At 39.0% G+C, this 27,702-nt stretch overlaps 2 protein-coding genes across 5 annotated transcripts; both read right to left on the reverse strand.

Moving 5' to 3' along the window:
• Positions 1 to 2,194: 2,194 nt before the first annotated feature.
• LOC123508105 (myosin-11-like) lies at positions 2,195 to 6,751 on the reverse strand. Its single transcript, XM_045261572.1, has 6 exons — positions 6,388 to 6,751; positions 4,474 to 4,582; positions 4,031 to 4,157; positions 3,775 to 3,835; positions 3,432 to 3,583; positions 2,195 to 3,047 (listed from the first exon to the last, which is right to left on the reverse strand). The coding sequence occupies exons 1-6, from the start codon at positions 6,466 to 6,468 to the stop codon at positions 2,906 to 2,908; spliced, it is 672 nt and encodes a 223-aa protein (XP_045117507.1). The 5' UTR covers positions 6,469 to 6,751; the 3' UTR covers positions 2,195 to 2,905.
• Positions 6,752 to 7,026: 275 nt separating this feature from the next.
• Positions 7,027 to 27,213, reverse strand: LOC123508104 (glutamate dehydrogenase, mitochondrial-like). Of its 4 annotated transcripts, none has more exons than XM_045261571.1 (12): positions 27,067 to 27,213; positions 25,471 to 25,690; positions 24,915 to 25,122; positions 17,518 to 17,718; positions 15,687 to 15,773; positions 14,117 to 14,304; positions 13,799 to 13,915; positions 13,378 to 13,539; positions 12,779 to 12,983; positions 11,001 to 11,092; positions 7,823 to 7,885; positions 7,027 to 7,684 (listed from the first exon to the last, which is right to left on the reverse strand). In XM_045261571.1, exons 2-12 carry the CDS (start codon positions 25,687 to 25,689, stop codon positions 7,565 to 7,567), a joined length of 1,662 nt encoding a protein of 553 aa, XP_045117506.1. In that variant the 5' UTR covers position 25,690; positions 27,067 to 27,213; the 3' UTR covers positions 7,027 to 7,564. The 4 variants fall into 4 exon arrangements, with proteins under 4 accessions (XP_045117506.1, XP_045117503.1, XP_045117505.1 ...); XM_045261568.1 differs by lacking the exon at positions 27,067 to 27,213 and adding an exon at positions 26,353 to 26,435; XM_045261570.1 differs by lacking the exons at positions 11,001 to 11,092; positions 27,067 to 27,213 and adding exons at positions 11,520 to 11,602; positions 26,353 to 26,435.
• Positions 27,214 to 27,702: the final 489 nt, after the last annotated feature.

Consider the following 27,702-nt stretch of genomic DNA (forward strand, 5'->3'; position numbering starts at 1 on the left):
TCATATCCTCCTCCTCCTCCTCCACCAGCTCGTTCCCTGTTCCCTTCCACTCTGTGTACGCTTCTCAGGTTCCTCTTCTCATTCATAGATGTCACTTTCTTTAGTCTACCCATGCTCTCTCTCTCTCTCTCTCTCTCTCTCTCTCTCTCTCTCTCTCTCTCTCTCTCTCTCCTGCACACAAAACTTTTTATATCCGAACTCATATATTCGAATATTTGTCTACACCAACAGACTTATACAACTACTACTACTACTACTACTACTACTACTACTACTACCTGCTATTACTACTTTTACTACTACTACTTGTTACTAACTACTACTATATACTACTACTACTACTACTACTACTACTACTACTACTACTACTACTACTTAGCTACTACTACTACTACTACTACTACTACCACCACCACCACCACCACCACCACCACCACTACTACTACAACTACTACTACTACCACTAGCTTACTACTACTTGTTTCATTGCTTCTGCTGATAGTGGTGCTACAATCCTTCACTTCTATTTGGAATACCAACAATGCGGATGTCTAAAAAAAAAGTGTCCACCGGATTTTTGCTTGTTGGCGAGAGTTGTTATTGTGTGGTAGTGGTAGAGGTGGTGGTGGTGGTGGTGGTGGTGTGATATGGGCTTGTGTAAGATCTAAAACACCTTGGCTTTCCATCAGAACTACGTCTACATTTCAGATTCTGTCGACGTGATTTCAGGGAGACGGTTTTCCTATTGATGTTAGTAGTAGTAGTAGTGATATGAACGCGTGTACTACAAAAAAGGTGAAAAAAAAAAATAATAATGGCAAACTGTATCCAAGCTTCGTGTGTTGTCAATTCTTTTTTCAGTATTTAGTGTAAAAAAATTCTTGATGTCACCAGTACTAGTGTTCCTGTCAACTATAAAGCCTTCACGTAGTTGTTTTTTCATCACAACTTAGTATATTTCACATTCTGCAGAAATTATAAAGCTGAGATGGGAGTGGGCTTCAAATCAACGTATTTTTTTTTTTTTTTTTTTTATGTTAGCAGTGGTAATGGTGTAACATGGACGTGTAGTATAGTCTTCACGTAGTTGGCTTTTCACCACAACTTAATATATTTCAGATTTTGCAGAAATTATAAGGCTGGGAGGGGGAATGGGAGCTTCATATTAACGTTTTATTTATTTATTTTTATTGATACTAGCAATGGTAATGGTGTGGCATGGACGTGTAGTATAAAGTCGTCACGTAGTTGGCTTTTCATTATAACTTAGTATATTTCAGATTCTGTAGAAATTACAAGGCTGGGAGGGGAAGGGGAGGTTCATATTAACGTTTTATTTATTTATTTTTATTGATGTTAGCAGCGGAGGTGGAGTAGGTATATGAATGTAGTATAGTCTTCACGTAGTTGGCTTTTCATTAGAATATTTCAGATTCTGCAGGATTCATTAAGCTGGTGGAGAGGTTCTTATCAACGTCCTTTTTTATTTTTCCTATTGATGTTAGCAGTGGTGGTGGAGTAGGTATATGAACTTAATAAAAAAGTCTTCACGCATTTGGCTTTTCATTACAACTTAATATATTTCAGATTCTGCGGATATGATTATGCTGAAGGATTCTTATTAGCCTTCTTTTTATATTGTTGGTAGTGGTGGTGGTGTGGTATGGACGTGTATTGAGTCCTCATGTATTTGTCTTTTCATTACAACGCACATTTCAGATTCTGCAAAGATGATAAGGGTTTAGGGGATCAAGGTAGGGAGTTCTTACTGATGATTTTCTTATGATGTTAGTGGTGGGGTTGTGTTCTTGACCTTTTCATTGATCACAACTACATTTCAGATTCTATACCGATGATTAAGATTCAAGGTTGAAGTGTTTTCTCAATGATGCTACGAGATCTGAGACATATTTTTTTACCTTGAGATTTGTGTACGATTAGACCATTTTATTGACACTAGGAAGAGTCTATGGAGTTCAGAAAATAAATGGCCACAGTCTTCATTATTTCAATCCCCCATATAAGTTTCTAAAGCTATATAAACTCACCAAACAGTATAAGCAGAATGAATATGGAAACGCGTCACGGTACTCAAGGAGTGAAATTGTAACTATAATTTATGAAAACACCCTCGAAAACTCCAGGAACCTTCGCAGCATATTGTTAAAAACTAATTTGTATAAGGAAGTGACAATTTTAAGGCTGTGGATTATGATGGGTGTGTATTTAAATAAGAGATGGAATTTCTTCTCATTGAGATCTGCGTACAGGTGTAAATTCAGTCAAATAGCTTCATATTCAACCAAAAAGTACTCATATTTAATTAACTAATTCTACATTCAGTCAAAGAAATCATAGTTAATCGGTAAATCCACATAAAATAACAGTTAACCAATAAACCCCCGTTAAAACAGTCATAGTTAGTCAGAATATAAACCCGCATCCCCCAAAAACAAAATATATTACTATACATAAAAAGTATACTCAAACAAGTGTATGTGCTTTGTGGCAAGTTGATATCTAACCACAAAAATGCATGTCTACCCAAACTAGCATCCTCAGGTATATATTTCAGTAACCAAATGCATGATACAACTATAAGTAAGCAAAGACTGAAAACTTTGTGATCCCAAGACTTTGATTCACATTTATATACTAGTTGTGTAATATCTCAGTCCAAAAATGCATGTCTACCCAAACTAGCGTCCTCAGCTAGGTATATTTTTCAGTAACCATATGCATGATACAACTATAAGCAAACAAAAACTGAAAACATTGTGATCCCAAGACTTTGATTCACATTTATATACTATTTGTGTTATATGGTCACCTCGAACTGTAACTGACACTTGTTCATGTATTGTCGCGAAATGCAAGTGTGCGAGGTGAGTTAGTGGCAGCAGACTCATTGTTGTGTAGTGTGGTGTTGTCCAGAGCCAGCTTTCTTTTTTAGTCGCAGAGACTCCAATTCCTGCTTCAGGACAGCCTCCTCATCCTTCAGCTTTCTGTTCCTCTGCTGCAGTGTGTCCAGGAATTCAGTGTCCTCACTGCTCAACACCGACGGAGGAAAAAATATTATACCAATCCTCCCCCAACAAAAAAAAAATAAATAAATAAATAAATAAATAAACACGAGTAAAAAAAATAACAATAAATAAAATAAAAATATGTTTATATTTCCCACAAATAATTAAGAACAGTTATGGTGGGGTGAGATCATTTTCTTGGGATGATTTCTGGCTGCATATATTTGCTATCCGCTCTATCAACAGTAGTAGGAACACACACACACACACACACACACACACACACACACACACCTTTAATGACAAATATCCGACACTAACGTTAAAAGATAGGCCATTACGGTCTTGACTCAATTCTATAAGAAAATGAGTACAGTGAGGTACAAACAACTAAGGAATACTCACACAGTGGTGAGCTGCAGAGAGGCGACATCAGCGCTGAAGTTGTCACTGTCAACAGCAGTTAAGAGGCTGTTGCGTTCATCTTCCAACCTTGCCACTTCCTCTTCCAGATGTACGAGTTCCTTGGCAATGTCCTCACTGCCATCATCCTTACGCTTGAAGAACATGGCTCGAATCAGAATTAGCATTACAGGCATAGCAATGTCTGTGTAGCAATGCCATCACCAATAAAACTCTCATTCATGATCTCATTTTCACTGATAGAATAAGTATGAAAGTATTTCAATTTTATGAGAGAGAGAGAGAGAGAGAGAGAGAGAGAGAGAGAGAGAGAGAGTAAGCTTACCTCCGGCATTAGAGCTTGAAACTTTGATCTCATTACACGCATCTCGTCCTCAAACTTACTCCTGCAACACACACAAAGGTGAAATAGACATTGAGTAGGTTACCATTGTAATAGCACAGCAGATTATTTGATCTTTCTGTCCTGCATATAGTGTTTTTATGGAAAGTCATATGTCATGGGCAGGAACTGAAACTAGTGATGCGTATGTGCATGACTGTACATACGCAAGAGAAAGCATCCCCACAGAACCACTCACACAAGCTCCAGTCTGTGGGCACGAATCTCCTCAAAGCGGCTTCTTTTCAATTCCTCCTCAGCTGCTTGCAATTCCTTGTTTAGCTGCTCTATACACTCGAGTTCTTCCCGCTCACGCTTCTTCCTTACTTAATCCCATCACAGAAAAAAAAAATAATAATAAAATGGATAAATAAATAAAATAAAAAATAAACAGGCTATAATAATACTAGTAGTAATGATACACAACATAATGCATGGGAGGATTACGCATTTAAAACAGTGTGGGCTTCCGCCAATATTTGCAGAATGTCCATACAATTTGTGCCTGTCTAACACTTCCTGTCTGAGAACCTGCTATACTTATCGCAATAGGGTAGGTCAGTGCTATTCTGTGTATGGCTAATGCTCCCTATTTTTATGTTAATCAATTACAGTTGAAGTTAATACACCAAATGACCTCACCTCGAACCCTGTCTACTTGGGAGTTCAGCTTGTCCGTGCGCTGCGTGATCATATTCAGCTTATTTCGCAGCTCCGCCTTGTAAGCTTGTCTTACTTCCAAGGCTTGGGTCTAGAAATACATGAATGAGGTAGAAAATTAAACAAATTGTCAGGAAACGCTCCTATACAACAAAATAGATGCTATTCGCATTCTCACAGACGCGCACTGGCGACAGGCATGGTGCGTGACTGTGCTGTGTAGTGTGGCGGGCACCAGGTGGCGAGACAGCAAGTGCCGGTGTAGCAGTTACAAGTGTAGTCCCAGGGTGATGTTATTAGTCTAATACAGAGCAGAATGGCTGTGACTACATATGCGGGCTGCCGACCATGATGATATTAATGAAAAGAGTAAGGAGAGGAAACTAAGGAGATGCGAATATAAGCAATAATAACGCACTTAGATCGAGTGCTGGAAATATAAATAAATAAATAAATAAATAAATATATATATATATATATATATATATATATATATATATATATATATATATATATATATATGCAGAGAAATCTGAAGTAATAACTGAGTCCAACAGTTAGAGGATTTGACTCGTTGCCTTCACTTATGATATCCTATTCATAACGTTTATAAATGGTAAAATATAGATGACATCTCTCTCTCTCTCTCTCTCTCTCTCTCTCTCTCGATATTAATAGCAACATGTTAGATTGAGCCAAGGCCCCCGAGGGTAAATAACACGGGGACCTCGGCCAGAGGGTGAAAAGGTCTCTGACATGGGCAAAACCAATGGAAACTTTGGAATATTCATAATTTCAGCTGCATTATTTCGATTATAATATAATTATATTATATATGTTATTACTTGATAGCTAACTAGCTGGATCTGTACTGTACGTAGGCCTATATAGTGTTTCATGACAAGCCGTTATTAATTACTTCACAAAGGTAGTATATTTAGTTCAATAAAGGCAATTAATTTCAAATAATTAACTTATTTAAAAGTTCCTTTTCTTCAAAGATTTTCAGACCGAAACAGACACATATTTGGAGAACTCCGGTCACAACATTCCATTCCCTTCGAAGGCGTGGGGTAAACTGAAGCTTACGTCTGGCAGCTGCCGCGAGGAGTACTTCACTTCTACCCGGGACTTCACTTTTAACTGCTACACCGGATTTTCGTTCATTTTATATTTTTCCCAAAGAACATCCCCGGTGGAGATATACTGTTTTAGGTCAACCGCCGCCCTTCATATATAGGTAAGCTATTTACTGGCCCTAGTTAATCAACCAAGGATCAGGAGGTGGAGGACTGAGTGGACATGAATAGATAATGAATAAATAGATGAATGAATAGTAAAATACGCACTGGCTCCATGATTTTGTAGCTCGAGTCTACATACTTCTAATGCAAACAACCAATGTCCATTTCGGAAACATGTAGGAGGAAAGCGCTGAAGAAATCCTACACCAGCTAGCATTCTGCAGTATGTGGTTGCAACCCTTCAACACCAGGACACATTTTTACCTTTAAATTTGTGTACGATTAGACCATTTTATTGACATTAGGATAGGTCTATGGAGGTCAGAAGATTAATGGCTACAGTTTTCCCTATTTAAATCTCTACATGTGTTTCTGAAGCCGTATAAAATCACCAAATAGTAAACAGATGAATAGGAAAATCCGTCATGGTACTGAAGGGGTTAAATCCTACTCCTGAGCCCTCTGCCCCTCTCCCTTCTTCCTCCCCGACCTCACCACCCTACCAACATAAGATAATCCTTTTCAAAAATTCGAAAAAGCTTACAAGAAAAGTTATAGCAGCAGTGGTATAATCTTTTCAATTCTTTCCATCCCCTCCATTCCTCCCAGCCTCGCACCGCCCCTTCACCACGCCATCTTTTTTTATACTCACCAATTTCATCACTTTGGTGGCGTATTCATTGTACTTGTTGGTGATGTCGTCCCTTCCCACCTCAGGCGCTACTTTTTCCATGGTGTTTTATGTTGGTGGTGGTAATGCTGCTTGCTACCTTCACTCCTCTCTCAAGTGTTCAGCGTGTGTGGCAGTACGCGTCCTTTGGTACTTAGCTACCTGCAACTCCTACTCCACTTCTGCCACTCGCTGGTCGCCAGTTGACCTGTCAATTAGTCACCACATTGGCCATACCGACACCATTACCAATAAACTGTTCCACATCTAGTGTTCCCCCTTTTTAATGATAATATTAATAAAAAAAAAAAAAAAAATAATAATTATAAAAAAAAAAAAATTATCATCGTTATCATTAGAGTAATCAAAATAATAATAGTAACAATAACAACAACCAGATACTATACTACAAGTCCATTGTTAATATTGCAACTTTGCATAAATGTTTCAACATTAAAATTCTCGAGACAAAAATTAACAAGTAAAATAATGATAATGATAATAATAATTATTATCATTATTATAATAATAATAATAATAAAAATAATTATAAAAAATAAATAATAATAATGATAACAATAATAATAGCTTTACAAAGAAGCATAGGAAGGAAACACAAGATTTGATCATCCCAAGTGTTGGGTATTTTTGATAATAAAATAAACCACAGCAAGGTCACCAGCCTTACAAAACATGGAGAAGTTTCAATAACACTGAAATTTGTAACTATACATACAGAACTAACAACTTCCCTTATCTGCATGGATACATAAAGCTTTTCTTTTTGTCATATAAAAGACTCCTATGACTTGAATGATCACATTCCATTACCCTGACACCTCAAGTGCATTTTTCTATCATTATATTTCTTATCTATACAAGCTACATTGATCTCACCAAATGTTTAATTACAAAATGGCTTATGATGGGACACAGAATGTAATGGGTAATACTATTATGTAGACAACTGATTATGAACCATTCATGATTAGTACTTCAGCAGATGATGTCCTGAACTACCAAGAAAGACTCAGGAGAGAACCTTCATACAAAGGTGCTGGTTTTCTGTCCTAAGTCACCTCAACATTTACAACCTCTTGGATAGTTCAGTCTTCAACAAGTAACACATTCAATGCCATTCCTCCAATGCAGTCAACATTTAAGTGAAGGTGAGTCCAGCACCCTTGTAGGTGTTGAAGATCTTCTCAATAGCGTTGACGTAACCAGCTGTGCGCAGATCAATGCCAAGGTTGTACTTGATAGCTGTCCTCATGATGGCCTGGGGAAAAATTGGAGTTTCTTCCTGAGAAGCTTCAAATTTTATATTGTCATAAACATTTTCTTCCAAATAAAAACATTGATCCAAGAGTAAAGGGTAACAATGGTGTGACAATATCTACAGAATACAAATACTTACTCTGGCGGAGCGCTCCATGCTGTAGTCAAGTCCTGAGTGCACAATATCCTTCTCTGAGGCGCCCTGTGCCATAACAAAACACTTATTAGCCTCTACAATGTATATACATCTATACATTTGTATGCATATATCTATATATATATTTAAAGGGCATATTTACAAATAAAACTTGATTTATGTAATTCTTTCACTTTCTACTAGAGTAAGTAAGCAATCTGAATCTTAAAGGATATAGTTACCTTGACTGCAACGACAATTAAAAGTAATTTTCAGTTACCTGTAGAATTTTAAATCATGACAAATATCTACAACAGATCTTACAGTCCATTAAGGAATAAATCTGCATGGGAAATTTTTTTTCTAAGAGTCGAGGTTACCATATGTTCCTCAGATACCTTATATCAGAATACAAAATGATCATAACTAGCAACACTCAACTACCACCATTACAACACCACGTAAAATCAAGTTCCATTCATTCCACACACACAATAGCATGCTCTGTCAATTTAAGCACTATATCTCCTTACATACAAACATGATTCCTAAGTTAGTTGGCAACACAGCATATTCTCATGCCAATCACATCAGGCAATGTTATACATAATGCCAAATGAACATAATGTTTGATAATACTGCATGCACCTGCCTTATCCTTTGTCATTGCAGAAATGTTTGACTAGTCTACAACTTGCTGTTATAAACATTAACTAACATTTCTATTCATGCAGCATACATAAGATAAAGGTTATCCCAATGAAGCAATGGTGTGTACTTCACCTTGGTCGCCTGCTGGTCACCCAGCCAGTCTTCCCTATTACGGAGCGAGCTCAGAGCTCATAGACCGATCTTCGGGTAGGACTGAGACCACAACACACTCCACACACCGGGAGAGCGAGGCCACAACCCCTCGAGTTACATCCCGTACCTATTTACTGCTAGATGAACAGGGGCCACACATTAAGAGGCTTGCCCATTTGCCTCGCCGCCTCCGGGACTCGAACCCGGACCCTCTCCAGTGTGAGTCGAGCGTGCTAACCACTACACTACGTGTGTGTGTGTGTGTGTGTGTGTGTGTGTGTGTGTGTGTGTGTGTGTGTGTGTGTGTGTGTGTGTGTGTGTGTGTTACTTCTGCACACAACCTTTGTATGAAGCAGAATCAGGAGGAGCAAATATGCAATCCCAACTAAAGGAAATTTTAAGTAGGAAAGATAAAGCATCAACACATGTTCCAACACACTAGGACATGTCGCCTTCCTACCTAGAAGCATCAATATAAACCTAGAGGAGTACATCAGTGATACATGGGACAATGTTACCTACAAAGTAATCACATCTACCAGCTCAGGTATGGATTTTGGCCAGAGCAACAGGCACACAGCCAATTTGGCTGCACATCTGTCTCTTGAGGTAACATATGTCATGCAGTGTTTTAAGAGTAGGATTAGATCCAGCTGATGATTAGAGCTATTAATTTTGCAGTAAATGCTTTTTCATCCTAACATTGCTCTCTCTACATATTTTTAAATAACAATGGAGATCCAATAATGAACAACAAAAAATATTTGAGAAGACATTAATGAACATGCTACATGCAACAAGATATGAAAAAAATTTTACTGTGCAACATAATCTACAATGATTTGAGAAAAGCAATACACAGAAAATACTGGCTATTGGCAAACCAGTCTGGTGATATGTGTTGTGGAGGGAAAAAATTTTAAAATTCTAAACTTTTATGGCATGTGCAGTGAAAATAAGCAATGAAGGTGAATGAACTCTGATAACTATATTATAAGGCAGTGTAGAAGCAATGATGCAAGATGAGCTGTCTGTTATTACATGCTGTCCAGGGCTGAAGTGGGACAATGTGTTAGTAGAGTATTAGTAAGTCTTAACATTGTTAGTCTACCATTTACATGACATATTATGCCAGGCATTTTTTCTTCTTTTTGCTAGGAATTCTTGAAATGCACAGTTCATTTGCTGGTTGACAATCATCAGTCACCATTACATTGCATTCATACTTTGTTCATGATCATCATTCAGATAATGACAACCTAACAGTAATCCCTAGATGTATGTAGCACCCTCCTCTTTGTCAATTAATGTGTTTACCAAAAGTAGACACAACTGGCAAACTGTCAACAGGCAATTTTGTAGCAAGCCCATCATTCTGCCAATCACGCTATACTGCTTTTGTGCACAAAGTCTAGCATCCCAGACCCCGGTAATGCATTTTACTGCTATAGCTTAAAACAAAGTTGCTTCGTGTAGTAATTTATGTACAAGAACCAGATAAAAGAACACAAGTGAGCTTGGACAGATTCACACAAGGAGAAGCCACCACACAGCAGGGAGCAGCAAGGAAGCAAGGGCCACTAGCAGGGAATATTTATGGACAATTTAGATCTTCCTTATAATACCCACACCATTGCTCATGTTTGCTTAATTCAGAGCTAAAATAATGTTACATCTAGTCTTACATTTTACGTTTGTTTTAAAAAAAGCCCATAAGAATGTGGGAAAAAATGAAAATAAATTAATTAATTAATACACAAATTAAAATAAGTTAGCTTAATTTAATAGCTATTTTTAATGCTTGGTTCTAAATTTTGTAAGAAAGGACAGGGACTTAACAAAGGACAAGCACCCAATATATCACTGAATGGCACAAACTCCCATCCTTATCTACACACACACACACACACACACACACACACACACACACACACACACACACACACACACACAAAGTCCAAAGTCCCAAGAGATATACTGATCAAATTTAGTCTTCTTTACAAAATTCAGCTGGTTTGAACACTTGGAAATGTTCCAGTGCAACATGACATACAAACACAGCTCCTTCACACGGTTACCACAGGGTTAGTAATCATAAAGCAACTCAACCATTAGTGAATGAATTGTAATGCCCAATCCCGTCATCCTCTTCTATCTACACTCAGGTAGCACAGTCTGCTGATCTCTTTCACAGCTGCAAAATCAGTCACAAAAAAAATTAGGTTGGGTTAGATTTCACTACACAACCCAGACCTAATTTCTTTGATGATGATTCTGGATGGTGACAAAATGTCAACAAATTGTGCTACTTGAATATAAAAAGACATGAGACTTCCAGCATTACTGTCAACTTGACTGCGGTGACACAACTACGTACAGAAATGCGCTCCTGGAAAGACTGGGATGGTATGATGGGAATCCTGCCACCGACTCGGCCGAAACGCCGCTCAAGAGACTCCTGAACAGATTCTGTAGGAGGGACACTTTTGTTCGTAATTTTGACTTTTGTGACTTGATTACACAGGGCTCAGGGAGGAATGGAGGGAGGGGAGGGGAAATGTGGTGTTGATAAATATAAATGTAATTCTTAAAGCAGCATGTATCTTGATGCCTTGTTTTCAGTGATATGGTGCTTTTGTAATGAGTGTAGAGAGTGTTTCCATGTCTACATTTGGTCTTTGATGCTCTTAGCCTTCACTGTAGGAGACACGCATTATGGATGCATGTACAGAAAGCCCTCTTTAAGGACTGTGGTGCAAGAAGAAAAAGAAGCTGAAACAGAAAGCACATTGTGGATAATTAAGGAGCAGCCGAGTCAAATACATAAATATCCTAAAAAATAAATATAAAGAAGGGATGATCATAGCAGATGGAATTGCAAAGTGCGGTGACTCACAGCGATGCGCTGGGCAAACTTTTCACTAGGAGTCACTGAAAGATCTTGCTGAAAGTGTTTGGACAGGGAATGAGACACAGAGTCTGCAAAAGAAGTAAAGTTCAATTTTGTACATTCAAATTTTCTATCTGATTATCATTACTATTTATCAAATCCTGACTTCTTTTTCTGATTGTAAAACCAAACTTTTCATGAGTCATAAATCATCTACCTATCTCTCTATCTATCTATGACCCAAATCTAAAACCAGTTCCTGAGATCTTCCCCAAGAGAATAGTCATGACAGGTTTTCACACATTCTATCCTTGCATATCATTTCTACTTTTCTGATTCTCTTCAACCTTTAAATTGACATAATACATTACAAACTGACTGCAATATATGACCATCTTCTTTATACCTATCAAACACTTTACTGTTTTTTCTTTTATCAGAATCTCATCTTTAAGCAGCAACAGTCATTCAAGTATGCCTGGAATGTCAAACCCTACCTAGAAACTATTAGCAAAATTATCCTTTATTCTGACCTGTTAAATAGTGCCTGAATGTAAATGTCCCTCTAACCTCTGTCACTTACATATACCAGCTATCCATATCTTACTGTTATTCCTGTCAATATTTGTACAAGAACAATTGTTTTGAAGAATCTGCAGCCAAGTGTTGTTGTTGGACAATTCATGTCACTTGTGCTTCTGCTTCTAGTGAAGTAAAGACAAGCATAATACAAAGCATTGTGGCAATGTTGCCACAAAATCTCCATTATAATAAAAAAATAAAAAAAATAAAAAAATGTGATGTATGTTTTTTTTTCTGGGAAAAAAAAAAAAAAAAAAAAAAACAATGCAGAAAATATAATAAAAATGTCAAGATATCTTAAATAAATAAATAAATAAATAAATAAATAAATAAATAAAATAAAAAAAAATCCACTGATTCATACAAGATCTTGTTTCACAAAAGTTTCATAATAAAAATAAGAGAAAATAAACAACAAAATAAATCTCCTGATAATAAATAGTGCATAATGGACAAGGGTCATAAGAATGTGATGGTTAATGGCATCAAATACTTACAAAACGACACAAATTACCTGTGATATGAAAACATTGGTCTTTTCACATGCAATCCATCTTTGGTATCTGTTTCATGAATAATAACTAAATACTGACTTTGACAAACAGTTCTTCCCAACATATCAACAGAGGAAGAAACAATGAAAATTATCACTTGAATATTCTCTGAGTGCATATGAGACTTACCAAGCAGGTGATAGTTGGACTCTCTCTCATACTTGAAGGTGAGACGACCATATGATACGTGGTTGAGGTTCTTTAGCCACTCAAAGTAAGACACAGTTACACCACCAGCATTAATGTACAGGTCAGGGATCACCAAGACATTCATGTCCTGCAGGATCTTGTCAGCAGCGGGGGTGGTGGGTCCATTGGCAGCCTCGGCAATGATCTGTGAGCGCAAAAAGGTTACGATGAAAGGGAAGGTAATGGTGATGCAACTATGCACAAAAGAAAGGAAAAGATGAAATAACAATGCATCACAGGAAGGTAATAGTGATGTAACTGCTTGTTGTGTGAAGACAAGGATGATGTGAAGAAATTTACTGAATATATATATATATATGGCTTTATAATGAAAATGTTCAGTAATTTCTTTCATGTATCTTCCCTCCCAACATCCTTTCCTCTCTTCTACACTAAATATTATCACTTTTATTTATTCTATTAATGCTGTGTTTTATTGCTTCTTTTCCATCTCTTCCTTGCAATTTTTTGTCTTTACTTTTTCATTCCACAACTATCACTACTAGGTTCTACAACGACTGCTACAAGTGACACCATACCTTGGCCTGGATCTTGTGAGCGTTGTTCTTGTGGATGACCTTCTCAATGGCAGCAGGGATCAGTATGTCACACTTCTCGTACAGCAGGTTGTCGCCGGTGTAAGTCTCAGCACCGGGGTAGCCCATGATAGTTCCGTTCTCGATTTTCCAGTTCTCAAGTTCCTTAAGTAAATGTTCCCATGGAGTAAGTCACTAGTCATGTTACTCGATCCTTGTGTGTACATAATAATATGGACCCATCTGGTAATTTTTTTTTATTGTATATCCTCCTCCATTTGTTTTCTATAGGAAGAGTAGTTATGTTTTTATGTTGTAGATTAGGAATTTACAGTACTACAGCATTAGCATTACTGAGTGTGACCTCTTACTTAAACTTTCTTATCTATCAAATACTTTGAAAAAGATTAATGTTTCAGCTCACCTTGGGGTCAATGCCATTGGCATTGTAGATTTCTCCATCCACTTCCTTAACGCCGATGCAGGTGGCTCCTGCACGGTGCAAGTACCTCATGGAGTGCAGACCCACATTACCAAAGCCCTGGAAAGTCATGACACTTGTTAACCACTAAACAAAACATAACAGCTAGATATAAAATTATTAGCATTTCATAAACATAAATTCATTTGCAGTCTATGTACCTATTTGCAAACTATTAAAATTAAAATTTTGAAAAATCCAAAACCATGAGGATTCAGTGCCATTTAATTACTATATAAGAAGAGAAAAGGAGCTAGCTACCTGTACAATGAAAGTCTTGCCGCCCCAGCCTGGAGTGATGCCAATCATCGCCATGTAGGAGGCTTCGTTGATAAAGTTCTCAAGGCCGTGGAAAACGCCACGTCCAGTTGCAGAGGTGCGGCCGTGGATGCCACCCTGGTTGATGGGCTTGCCAGTGACACAGGCATGGGCATTGATGTCATCGTGACCTTGGAAGGGAGAGAGAGAGGATTGCCACCTATAAAATGAGCACCTCATGCTCCTATGTTATTTGTTTTATTACCACAGCTATGTAAAAATGAAATCTTTCACAACTACAACACCCATGACACATACTATTTCAAAATATAAAGGCAATCCAACATGAAACTAGTTACCACATAAACTTCTACATACAACTCAGGCATTTCTGCATCCCCTATGTATATCAATAAACCATTACTACATGCAAAACCATCACCACTACAAGCCTCAAGACTAACAATTAATGTATTTTATGAAGTATTCATTAAAAAAAATTCAGGCATTATTTTCTAAGAACCCAAAAAGGCATAAAATCTGTGTTACCTCAAACATGCTGACAAATCAAGCTCATTAATGTTTTCTCTATCATGCTGTAAAGGAATCTAAAGGTAATGCAGATTCATATGGCGTGCTAGAAGTATCACATAATAATATTGACTAGATAGTAAAGAGAAAGTGGTGAATAGATGTTAATGTTAGAGAGAGAGAGAGAGAGAGAGAGAGAGAGAGAGAGAGAGAGAGAGAGAGAGAGAGAGAGAGAGAGTTAATCCAAATCACTGAAATCCTTTAGTAAGCATTGGAATTTAAACAGATGTGTTGCAAAGGATTTTGCACCTAAGATGTAAATTTCTTTGGGAAAGTGACTGCCCAGGGGAGAAGTGATCACAGCAGCACAGCCAATATCACAGCACAGATTAAGGTCCAAACTTTGCTCACGCTTTCCTTGCAGCTTTATTGTACCTCTCACAGACAATTAGAAAGTACATCTCCACACACAACTAAGAGGAAGAGAGTCCTGAGTGTGCAGTTCAAGGCCCTTAATAGTACATGCAGGCCTGATGGAAGTTTGCCTGACAGGTTACACATTTCATCTCACATAAGCACATTAATACACCACAAAATCTACTATGTTCATTTTGGTATCCTAAATCCTTAAAACCTGCAGTTTACACATCTCATCTGACATGAAGCACACTACAGTTGCACCACACAATCTACTAAGTTGCAGTATTAATTTAGATGTGTTCTTGGTGGTCATGGTATTCTTGGGCAACTTGATATGCAGCTAAACCCACCATGACTCCCATGAGTTCAGTGGAGTGAAGCTTTTTGAGTTACTGTATTTTAGTATATGAACAGCACTGTATAGTTTTAGCTTTGCTTTCAGTGGAGTCAAGCCTTGAGTTACTGTGTTCTAGTGTATGTGCAACACTCTATTCAGGTTTTACTTTCAGTGGAATCAAACTTTTAAGTTACTGTGTTGTAGTAAAGGTACAGCACTGTGTAATTTTAGCTTTACTTTGTGATACATCTGAGCAAAGGGATCTTGTCAGTCAATTGAACCTACCAATGGTGTTGGCATAGGTGTCTGCAATCCACGACATCTCTCGCTCCCCGGTTCCCATGTCAGGGGCAGGCACATCCACACCCGGGCCTGTGGGGTTCATCAGGCACTCTTTGTTATCGTGGCATCAACCTTCCTGCTGCTCCTCAGACTCTTACAACCTGAACTTTCCGGCTCTCAAAACCAGAGCTAGAAACGCTTGGATTGCGACAGAGACAAACAAAAGCAGCAAGACCTCTCCTCTGCTGCATGGATGGTGTGTGGGTGGTGGTCTCTCTGTGCTTGCCTGGCATGTTCTGGGTGGTCTTTCTCCCCACTCCCAGCACTTTCCCTCAAACATTAGTCGGATGAGATTCAAGTGGATGAGGAGGAGGACAACGGATGAGGACGAGGAGGAAAAAGAGGAGAAGGAAGAGGAGGAGGAGGTCTTCGCAGCTAAAGCCAGCATACGGTAAATGCCAAAAAAGGGGGAGGGAGACCTTACCAACTGTCTTGGAGAAAGTATCAGCAATCCAAGACATCTCGCGCTCACCCGTGCCCATATCTGGAGCTGGCACATCCACACCAGGGCCTAGCAGCAGCAGCATAAGTGGTATGTGTTTGTAAGTTATGTGGCATGAATGATAACATAGTCACTTGTTGATATTGATGAGCAACAGCTGGGAAACCTGCTGACATCTGCCTACCCTGCAAAATCTTGATGAACTAAATTAGTTTTTCAAGTGATATGATGTCAAATATGTAAATGTGTTTTCAGAAATGGGGTTTCTTTACACAGTGATTAGTATTATACCTTTTTTATGCTTCCATAAGAAGCCCTCAAAACGAAACTTCAACAAATGGAATTAGTCAAAGATTGAAGGTCACTACTTCATTCCAGTGTGTTTGATATTGAAATGATATTATGGTGTTCAAAAAGATAATCAACCTCTTGATATGATAAATCTAGTGATTTTTTTTCTACAAATCTGACTGAGAGCACACTGGAAGATATTTACATGTACACAACAATGCACATACCTTTCTGTGCTGTCTGAGTTAGAATTTGAGGTATAACAAGTTTACTCATCATGGCAGGCTATTCAACTAAACAAGATCCAATCCTAAAGAAACAATGAATATAATGAAGACTGGATATAAGAATGGACGCATGTAATGTACGTGAATACAGTGGTACCTCGAGATACAAAATTAATTAGTTCCGAAGTGGCTTTCATATCATGATTTTTACGTGTAATGAGTCTCGTTTTACATGTAAATCACCTAATTCGTTCCAAGCCCTGCAAACACACCACATTAAATTCTATAATAAGGGTAAAACCAGAATGAAATAAGAGCCAAATACATTTGGCTCTTATTTCATTCATTACCGTTAATACCTGTAAATGAAGTAGATAATAGAACATAATGCAATACTAAATGAAAAATAATAATATGAAAATGATACAAAAATGTGCCTTTCGAGTGAGGCGATGTCCGAAAGCGAAAGTGGCGGCAGAGGAGGAGGGCAAACAGCAGAAAATATAGAAAATGGCAGGAAACATTAACACTTAACTTTATGAAACATTTAAAATTATTACCGGTATTTATCTATTTTTTTCCAGTTTCTAAATGGCGAGAATTTAAAAATTTTCTGCACGCAGGAATTTTGAGTTTTGTTTTGTATCTTTCATGTGCTGAGTAATTTTTTGTAATATGAAGTGAAAAAATCTTCGCATATTTCGTAAAATGAAATTTTCCTATACAGAAGCTTTCATATCTCGAGGTAGCACTGTATCTTATGTAATAGAGACCTAGCATAATTAAATGTCAGTGTCATTTCATCAATACAGACCAATGAAACCCTTCTTGGCCAGCTCAAGGGTGAAGCGGCGAGTGATCTTCTCCAGCTCATTGATGGAGTAGTTGCGGGGATCAATCTGGAGACCAGCCTTGGCTCCTCCGAAGGGCACATCCACACAAGAACACTTGAAGGTCATCAGGGCTGACAAGGCCTTCACTTCATCTGCACACACATCCATGGAGTAACGAATACCTGTTGGGCAAAGGAGTGGATCATGTTGAGGAAATGGAAGACCAGCTGTATATACTGGCTGACAGGGAACATTGGAAAGGTATCAAGAGTAAGCAAATAACTAAACTGAGCCCTAGCAAAAAATATGAACATTGTACGATACTGTATGCCCTCTATTTCCATAACAATCTAATTCTACATAAGGTCTCGTGTGTGTGTGTGTGTGTGTGTGTGTGTGTGATAGCATAGCAAGACACTGGGACTTCTCAATCATACCACAAGAACCCAAAATAGCACTGCCTAAGACTCACTGTTCTATTCCCCAGCCCTGTTTAGACAGCAGCCAGCCATGACAAACATATCTGAGCACATTCCTTTCTATACAGTCACACACTGTATCAGCTTAGATGACATCTATATAGAGACAGCACAAACATCTCTATGATCAGGTTTCCAAACAAATATTTTTCCATTGCATACATTTAAGGCTGACTGGCTGATGTTTTTCATTCCATGACTTGATTTTTCAAATGGGAGTTTAATCTATGTAAAAAGAAAAGAAAAATCTTAAATCATTAATAATATATGAATTTTAACATTCATAAAGATCAAAGAAAACAGTCCTAAACAACTACATGCCAATACCAGCTTAATGTAACACAGGTAATGCTGTGCACACTGGCACATTATTATTTTGAGGAGTAATGCCTCATGGTGTCAGAGTCTGGCACCTGCTCAAATACGCTACACATTGGCAATAGACAAGCCAGCTGCCAGGTGTACTGAACAGCAGAAAACAGATCCACGCCATATTCTTCTTGGAAGCTTTTTGGTTATAAGGTAGGGAAATAATTTTAGTTAATGGCTTCTCTTGAATCAATATTATATATCTTTCTCTCTCTACCATTAAACCTATATGATTTGAACTTATTTATCTTCTCGTATTTATCGAAATCAGTCTTAAAGTAATGAAGACTTACAGTGTATCCATATCTTTCATTAATGCCAATATTTCTAGCCAATACAGCTAGCAACCTACAATAACACTAGAACTACATATCTAGTGTTTTCTTTAAATCAGAATTTGTAATCTTTATTCTTTCATCATCCTTTATTACATATATTACTCTGTGTGTGTGTATTTATCTAGATGTATTTGCCTAGGTGTGTGTGTGTGTGTGTGTGTGTGTGTGTGTGTGTGTGTGTGTGTGTGTGTGTGTGTGTGTGTGTGTGTGTGTAATTCACTGTTTGATCTGCTGCAGTCTCTGACGAGACAGCCAGACGTGTGTGTGTAAAAACTTGCAGTATACAAATCCTGTGCTGCATTCATGTTTGTCTGGGTATCACGTTATCTACTTATTTATTTTATTATTATTTTTCTTGCCCTTGATGTTAACACCTCGCTTCTATCACGTTCTCGTCCACCCTATGTATGTGTTGTTAAGGGGAAGTGGGAGGGGGGGGAAGGATTGGGTGAAGGAGGACAGGCAAGCAGGTTCAGCTGGATATAACCTTGAAGGACAGAGTCGGGTAAGAGGGGTAAGTATGTTTGTAACTGAATCTCTCTCTCTCTCTCTCTCTCTCTCTCTCTCTCTCTCGTATTCATAAATCAAATATATATACATATTTATATAAAACAAGTGATTAAAGGAAAATATTGTGATATGATGAGGCTCTGGTATGCCCCGGCTCTGATGCTGAGGTCAGAGGAAAGTGCAACACATCCATGAGGGAAGAAAGAGAGGGAAGGATGAGGGTGAGCGAAATGCGGGGTGTGGTCGATATACCCCCTCCACCTCCCTACAAAGCATGCGCCCGCCCGCCCACCCTTCCCTTCCCTTCCTCCCTCCCTCTCTCTCTCTCTCTCTCTCTCTCTCCATGAATTACAGCTGCCAAATATAAGATAAGTGACGACATGTGTTCTTACATAATATAATTTTTACGATTTACCTGCACTTACTCCCCCCACCCCACTCTTCCCTCCATACGCATCCATCCCTTCTTATCTCCAGCACACAGCCGTCGGCAAGTCTCTCTAGTCTCTTTCCGAGTCAACACTTCTTTCTCTCTCGCCTCTTTTTCACCATACAGCGATACTTGAGATCGTCCTACAGCGCTACTTGAGAAACTAGTCACATACACGTCTACCAATGAAACACCATAGTCTTTACACCTCTGACAAATTTAACCCGGTTACATACATCTAGCGAAGCGAACCACGATAGCCTATGCACACCTGAACAAACAACGTTATCACTCACTCAAGAACTGTACTCTGATAATGAAGTTCGAGTATCTAGGGTACTAAAATTTTGGCTGAGTGCTCTCTCTCTCTCTCTCTCTCTCTCTCTCTCTCTCTCTCCTGTGCCTTACACGGGATTTTATTGATGTTTCTATGGTCCAAGTGATATATTAAGTTTTATACATTATTAACTGAAGAAACTCATGGAAACCTGATTAACCATCTCAGTGGTCTTTGAGAATTGTCGTGATGAGAGTACTGTTTCTGAATACGCTCTCCCCCTTTCTCCACATTCCTTCTCTCCCTGGACACACACACATACACACACACTTGTTCCTCATTATGACAGACTGGCCTCAATCTCCCACTGCGGCTCTAGGTATTGATTTATGGTACGAGAGAGGCTTCTTCATCCCTTGATGTAAACTTGAGCTACAGAGATGTATAGCCTGAGTTATGTGCCGTCTTTCCACTCAGCCTTCCACCTCTTCTAAATGCTATATAGTGGATTAATTTATCGCCATTTAAAACTTCCATATGAAGGGCAGCGATTAATTTAAGGTGATCAATTAAAACGATTCACATATTTCGGCTATGCCATACACACACACACACACACACACACACACACACACACACACACACACACATAGCTAATAACAATTTTTCGTAATATTCAGTGGAAGAAGTAGGAACTTGGATAAGAAAGGAGGAGGAAAAGTAGAGAACGATGAAGAAACAGGGGAGGACACAGTAGAAGAATAGGAGGAGGAAGAGTAGAGAAAAAGTAGACGACAGTATCCAAACACACACACACACACACACACACCATCACTAACCCACACAACATCACCCTGTACCACATAACACCGTGGTATCTTGTGCCCCCACTTCTGCCAAGCCCCTTCCTTTCCTCATTCCTTCCTCCTACTAATACAATTTACTAATTTAATTTTAGAAATACCTAAACCTGTAAAAATTTTGGTATTTGTGGACGAAAAAGACATTGGGAAGGAGAAGGAACCATCTGTGTTTGGGTCCTAAGACATTCTGATGGACACTGAAGTGACTGAACATAAACATAACCATTTTCTTAGTTGGGTAATTTAGACAGTTATTTATAAATTTGTTAGGTTAATTCTGACTTTCCTTCACTCTGATTCTGGGAACACACAGCTAGACACTCATTTGCAAAGCGGGAGAGTGGGAAGGTGCTCGTCTGAGGGCGTATATTTACAATATTTACGTGACGCAAATAATTTTGAAAATCGCGAGGAGAAAGAAGGAGCCCAGACTGGAATGTACTGCGTTTTTTGATGAAGTATAAACTTTAACTAACACGCAAATTATGAAAATACCTTCGAGCCCAGTAATATCAGCGTAGGGCTCATGAAAGTGTATGTTATTTTCACCAACGGTATCACAAAAAACATAATATCGAGAAGAAAAAACAGCCAGACTCGGTTTTATTACATTTTCTAAATGCCAAAAAAAAAAAAAAAAAACTTTCCAGAGATAAAGAAAACGCAAATGCCTCGTCGTAAAGAAAATACCGTTTTTACCTTTGGCACCATAATTACGTTTAATTGGAAAATGCGAATAATTTGACGAAATTTCAGTATATATTATTACTTGGGGCATGTTTCTCAATTTTTTTAGTCTTAAATCAAACATTAAAACATTCCTTGGCGTCTTAATTAAAGAAAAAAAACGTAATTTATGAAGTTATTTAATGTTATTTATTTCGGTAAACAAGAACACATTTAGCCTTAATCTTGTTATGCCTTGAAAATTATTTTACCTTTCAATAACAAACATGATATAATAAAAAACAATGCCAACCCAATTAATACAAAGAAATGCAAGAATGATATAAAGCACAAGTAATTTTTTTGCATCTTTCCACAGCACTGACAGCAGCTGAGCCTCCTCTCTCGTCCCTACTTTCCTACTCTCCCTTCCCCAACCACCTCCTCCACCTATTATCACACACACAACTTTAAAATCACATAAGAACACCAGCAAAACCATCCAAATTACGTTAAATTAATGCCAGGATAGGATCAGAGGGGCGGGGTTTGGAAGGCACGGAAGGGGCTTGGCCGCCCACCTCCGTCGTGAGGGAAGGAAGGTTTCTAAAGTTCCTGAACAGAGTATAGTTTATCGCTTTTGCTCTTAATATGGAAGCTATTGCATGCCGATAAGATAATCAACCAATCACCAGAAGAAGCGGAAGGCTAAGTGAAAGAAATGCAAGGCATGGTTCCATAATTTTGTAGCTATCACGCTTAGGTGGTAAACAGCAACTGGTGGCAAGCACGGCACACTGTAGCTACCATGAACCCGCTGACCTTGTGGTATTTCTTATGACTCGCAACTCCTCCTCTTTTACAATATCTCCCATTTATCTGGTATTAATGTAGACAGCACTATGTGAAGGACATTACTGCCTTGCTTAAGGTGAAATCTAATGGTTATGGTCATGTGTTTTCTTCTTGAATTTGCCTGGATGTTATTTACAGGCTTGATGTTTCCTCTAATGTCTTTTTTTTCGGATATGAAGCATAATGTATTTACTTCATAATGTACATTACCTAACTCTCTCTCTCTCTCTCTCTCTCTACGATCGAGTAATTTTTAAGTACGAGGAGACGCATTATGTCATTATATGCATGAAATCATTGGTGTGTGTGTGTGTGTGTGTGTGTAATTCACTGTTTGATCTGCTGCAGTCTCTGACGAGACAGCCAGACGTTACCCTACGAAACGAGCTTAGAGCTCATTATTTCCGATCTTGGGATAGGTCTGAGACCAGGCACACACCACACACCGGGACAACAAGGTCACAACTCCTCGATTTACATCCCGTACCTACTCACTGCTAGGTGAACAGGGGCTACACGTGAAAGGAAACACACCCAAATATCTCCACCCGGCCGGGGAATCGAACCCCGGTCATCTGGCTTGTGAAGCCAGCGCTCTAACCACTGAGCTACCGGGCCGTGTGTGTGTGTGTGTGTGTGTGTGTGTTAGAATCCCTTGGTGATAAGTGTATACGTAAATGAGTGCATCGGTTGAGGAGGAATTGTCTCCTAGCGAGCCCTGGTAACTACCACGATGCTGCCGCCTTCACACGTGACCAGTGTTACCAACGCCCACAGCCTTGAAGATAAAAACACTCGCCCAATTTACACTACAGGCACATTTGAAGAACGTGGGAAACACATGGATCAGTATATGTAATACATGTGAATACAAACATATATGTCCAATACCGGGAAAGGAGGGAAGGAAAAGAAAATAATAAAAAGAAGTGGTTTATAAATGGCACAAGGAAAAGGCAGAAATGGTGCGAAAGGGCAGACCGTAATACAAGGGAAGGGCATCCTGTAAATAATGCATAAGTACGAGAGAAGGATAGTCTGCAAGTGGTATGAGAATGGTAGCCGTGTCTGAAAAGGGTGGCGATGTCACTTCAAGACACTACCTTCTCCGCCCCTTTAAAACTCATCGGTCTATCGATCTGCAAACACCAGCTGGCCTGTTTGATTGAGTAGGGTAATAGGCGCTGCACGGTGAATGATATGGGTAAAATTTCGGTTTACAGTATCTAGTTGCAGTTTATACACAGGAAGCCACACCAATATATATATATATATATATATATATATATATATATATATATATATATATATATTGTAACAGTAATACATGTATTGGGACGTGCACGGCATCCATGCATCTATCAACATGATCAGTAAGGACAATCGTCACTTGACAACGCCTGCCAACTCAAACTTTTTTCCTCTCTCCTTTAATGCCATATATATTTTTAAAATATGATACTTTTCTAACTAACAGTACAACAGCCTAGTCTGTCGGTAGTGTTCTGTAATTATATAATCATCATACTCACTGTTAAATATTGTTTGGTCACAAGAAGCACGTGTATATACTAGTAGATAATACTACTCCCTTTCATTTGCCCTTGGCCTACGGATAAGATATCGTTGTCAGAAATTAGCCATTGTTTCGGCACTTGGATGCCGGTCGGAGACAGTGGGCGGAGTACTACACTGCTTACAGCTATTTCCAGCATCACCTGATGCCGGCCAAGTGCACCCCCAGCCTCTCATTGGCTGCCGGTCCCGCACGCCCTACCAGCCAACCAATCCCCTATCGCCTCAGCTCTCACACCCCCGGCCTCGACAGGCGGCATGAGCACTTATTTAATATTCTATGCATGTGTTGACATTAGTACTGACCAATCCTACTTAGGCCTGACAATACTGTATCGACAACCATCACTGTAACATTGTAACAGTCGTTATACATTTACCTACACCAAGTCTCCCGGTCTTCACTCTACTACAGTGACCTCAATAATAGTGTGACCTTAAGTTGCCAAGCGAAAAATAAATCACATGTTGGCATCACCGGCACAACTACCCTTGTGTTAGAAGGCCAAGTGGCCTCGGCAACACAAATTCGAAAAGTTTAGCTATGATGTAAAATTTTCTTGAAATCCATTTCATCCATTCATATCACTGAGAGGTATAAGGCAGCAACATCTCCATCACACTTCTTCCGCTGATATCAAGGTTCACATCGGTCTTTATTAAACATGAAAATCATGTGAATTTTGGTTGCAGTTCTTCCAAAACTTTTTTTTTTTATTTACAATAGGGAAATAGTGTATTATCTGAGTGTTTGAATCACGACCCTTCGGTTAATGAAACTCTCTCTCTCTCTCTCTCTCTCTCTCTCTCTCTCTCTCTCTCTCTCTCTCTCTCTCTCTCATTGCGTTTAATGCAGCAAAATACAATCCAAAATGGGAAAAACAAATAGGCGTGTGTTCCTTCGCAAACATGACTTTGGAGAGAGAGAGAGAGAGAGAGAGAGAGAGAGAGAGAGAGAGAGAGAGAGAGAGAGTCCGCAGCGACAGCACACTGAAAGCAAGCCATCCTATACTCACCTCCCTTGGTGGGCGTGCGGTGAAGGGAGTGTTGTGCTCGGTAACCGTGTATCATTTCATAGGTACCGTCATCCCTCTTGACGGGGAAGGCAACCTCTAGCACGTGGTGGCAGGGTTCCATGATCTTAAGAATGCCCTTGGTCTTGTTACGCTTCTCTTCCAGGGTGATACGCTCCTTCATCTCCTCCACCAGCTGGTCCTCTACCACCTGCACATATACAGATATTGAGATGGATAGGTTAGCCAGATCAGTTAGTAATTAGGCAGGGAAATAAATATGAAATATGTCAGTAATTTTCATGTGATACTTTGGGGAGGTTTACGAAAGGCTTCAAATTGTATAATACAGCCTCGCTAAATCGTCGCCCTCCATAGAGAGAGAGAGAGAGAGAGAGAGAGAGAGAGAGAGACCTAACAGATCCCACTACATGTAATTCTGATATGATGTGGTGAGAAAAAAAAAATCGAAACCCCCATCAAATGCATAACACATGCGACACACTTTATATTGCGTTAACTAACACGTTGGACAGGTTCAGAAAGAGAGGCTCCTCACCTGACATCCTCGGTGGAAGAAGTACTCGACCATCTCAAAGAAGGACGGATCTTCGGCGTCTGGAATATACTGCAGACGCTCGGGGATTTGGTGACGCTCATAGTCGCTATGCCACCGCTGGGCAGGGCTGGAAGATGCAGCTGGCACAACGACTGATTTCAACAGGCGGCCCTCACCCTGGACCACCGCACGCACCACCGCTGCCCCGACTCGAAACATCCTGCAAGAAAGGATTGCACTACTGAAGGCACACCAAACTTTGTCAAAATATCTCACGAGGAGGAAGCATCACATGTTTCAGTCACGCGCATAGCTAACTTATAATAGCTCTGAGGTAACAGAAGACAACAAAGGTTTTTTTTTTCTTGTCTTTCAAGACAGAGAGAGAGAGAGAGAGAGAGAGAGAGAGAGAGAGAGAGGGGGGGGGGTATGGGTTAATGCCTGACTTTCTCCTGATACACAGACATACATTCACCTACATTTCCTCGCATCTCTTTATATGAAGGTGTTTGTAAGACAATCAAGAAGAAAATCATAAACAAATAAGCTAAACAAATTGCCTCATTCTTTATGAGAATTATTTACATATAATACTAATCATAGTGTGGTATTAAGTTTCAACGTATTCCAGTCATCAAATGCAACAAATGATAAAGAAGTTGGCCAGTCTTCCCAGAAGATTACTATAATTCAATTTATTTTATCTAATTTTATAAACATCTGAATCACAGCAAACGAATAATTTGTATTAAGACATAAAACTAATCAATAGACGATGTGCATGATGATAGTGTATAAAGTATAAATTCATAAAATAAAATAACGAGTAATGTGACTGATCATCTGCATCACAAGGCCACGAGAGTAGTAGCACCCTCTTACCGATGCTGCTTCCATAAGAGTTCATATAAATGTGGGAACAACAAACGCTTGGTGAAATATTTTATCATCGGTTCCTGAGATACAATGACACGTGCGTTTTTTTTTTTTTTTTTTTCACAAGTATAGTTGTCCCCATCTGCATTACACTGACCACCACCACCACCACCACCACACGGTCACCGGCACCGGTAACTTCGGCTTTAAGATAGAGACAAGTGCAACTGTTCTTCATCTGATGGACTGGCATTCGTCATAACCACACTATGTGCCTCACACTATATTCCCAACTGGTTTTACTTTTGTTAGTGCACGTATGTCGCTGCCGGCTCTCTCTCCCTCTCCCTCCCTCCCTCCCTCTCTCTCTCTCTCTCTCTCTCTTAAAAACACGCACGGGGTTGGGGAGGAGGTACGCCTGATCATCTAACGCAATGACGATATCCACCTCTAAAATCACCTGTATCACGTAATATACATTTCACAGAGCTTAAATAATTAAAGTAAATTAATGTATGTAAAAATAGGTAACGCCTTCCACCAGCCGGACAAAATAGAGACGTCATAAGCCACATGAGCACTTAAGGGAAGCTGCCAACACCTTCTCAATCAAATTTCACATCCAGAAATGAAAGAAAAGAGTAATTTCTCAAGTTCCTGCGAATATACGTCCCAGATACACACTCGTCACCACCATCTCACACCACACAAGCACAGTACCTCTACGTTCGAAGGTCAATGATGCACTGAGTGAGTGAAAATATAAGGCACAGTCTGGGACTGCCAACACGGCTCCTCAGTTACCAGATCGCACGAGTCGCCAGTCGCCACCTCCAAAAACCGGAGCATTTCTAGCAAAAAGTTTCCGTTCTATGGCAAAACTTATGGTGACCAACACTTTACTAAGAAAAGATAAACTGCTGATTCCTAGCCTCTATCTGTTTGAGATGAATGGTGAGCGATGGACACGTGACAACACGTTATTGGCCTGACTCCGACCAAACTTGTTGTAAATGGTAAAAAAAACAGCATTAATATTTTTCATGGCATAATACGTCACATGCTGGATAAAACGTAAACTCTTTAATAAGCATATCTGTACATTTTTTTCCTTCCCATTTATTTTAAACTTACCTCAGAAACTAGAGATGAAGTCTTAAGTTAAGAGTACCTATATATTTTTCATTTCTACCTTTATCTTTATTTGATCTAATGTAACATATCAACTTAAAATTAGTCCATATCTAAATACATATTATATTCTACAAAACATACTACACAGCCAAGTCCATCTACAGAAGTGCATGAAAATATGGGATATAATAATGCTGGCCGGGACTGAATTGTTCAAAATAT

The sequence above is a fragment of the Portunus trituberculatus genome, chromosome 24, assembly GCF_017591435.1.
Source record: "Portunus trituberculatus isolate SZX2019 chromosome 24, ASM1759143v1, whole genome shotgun sequence".
In the NCBI taxonomy this organism is placed as follows: Eukaryota; Metazoa; Arthropoda; class Malacostraca; order Decapoda; family Portunidae; genus Portunus; species Portunus trituberculatus.

Coding starts and splice junctions, on each gene's coding strand:
- LOC123508105 (XM_045261572.1), bottom strand. CDS start 6,468: ATGGAAAAAGTAGCGCCTGAGGTGGGAAGGGACGACATCACCAACAAG. Junction 4,583..6,387: donor CCACCAAAGTGATGAAATTG/GTGAGTATAAAA, acceptor ATGTATTTCTAG/ACCCAAGCCTTGGAAGTAAG. Junction 3,836..4,030: donor GCCCACAGACTGGAGCTTGT/GTGAGTGGTTCT, acceptor TGTGTGTTGCAG/GAGTAAGTTTGAGGACGAGA.
- LOC123508104 (XM_045261568.1), bottom strand. CDS start 26,420: ATGATAAAATATTTCACCAAGCGTTTGTTGTTCCCACATTTATATGAA. Junction 25,123..25,470: donor TCTTCCACCGAGGATGTCAG/GTGAGGAGCCTC, acceptor GTATATGTGCAG/GTGGTAGAGGACCAGCTGGT. Junction 7,886..11,000: donor CTTTCCAGGAGCGCATTTCT/GTACGTAGTTGT, acceptor GTTATGGCACAG/GGCGCCTCAGAGAAGGATAT.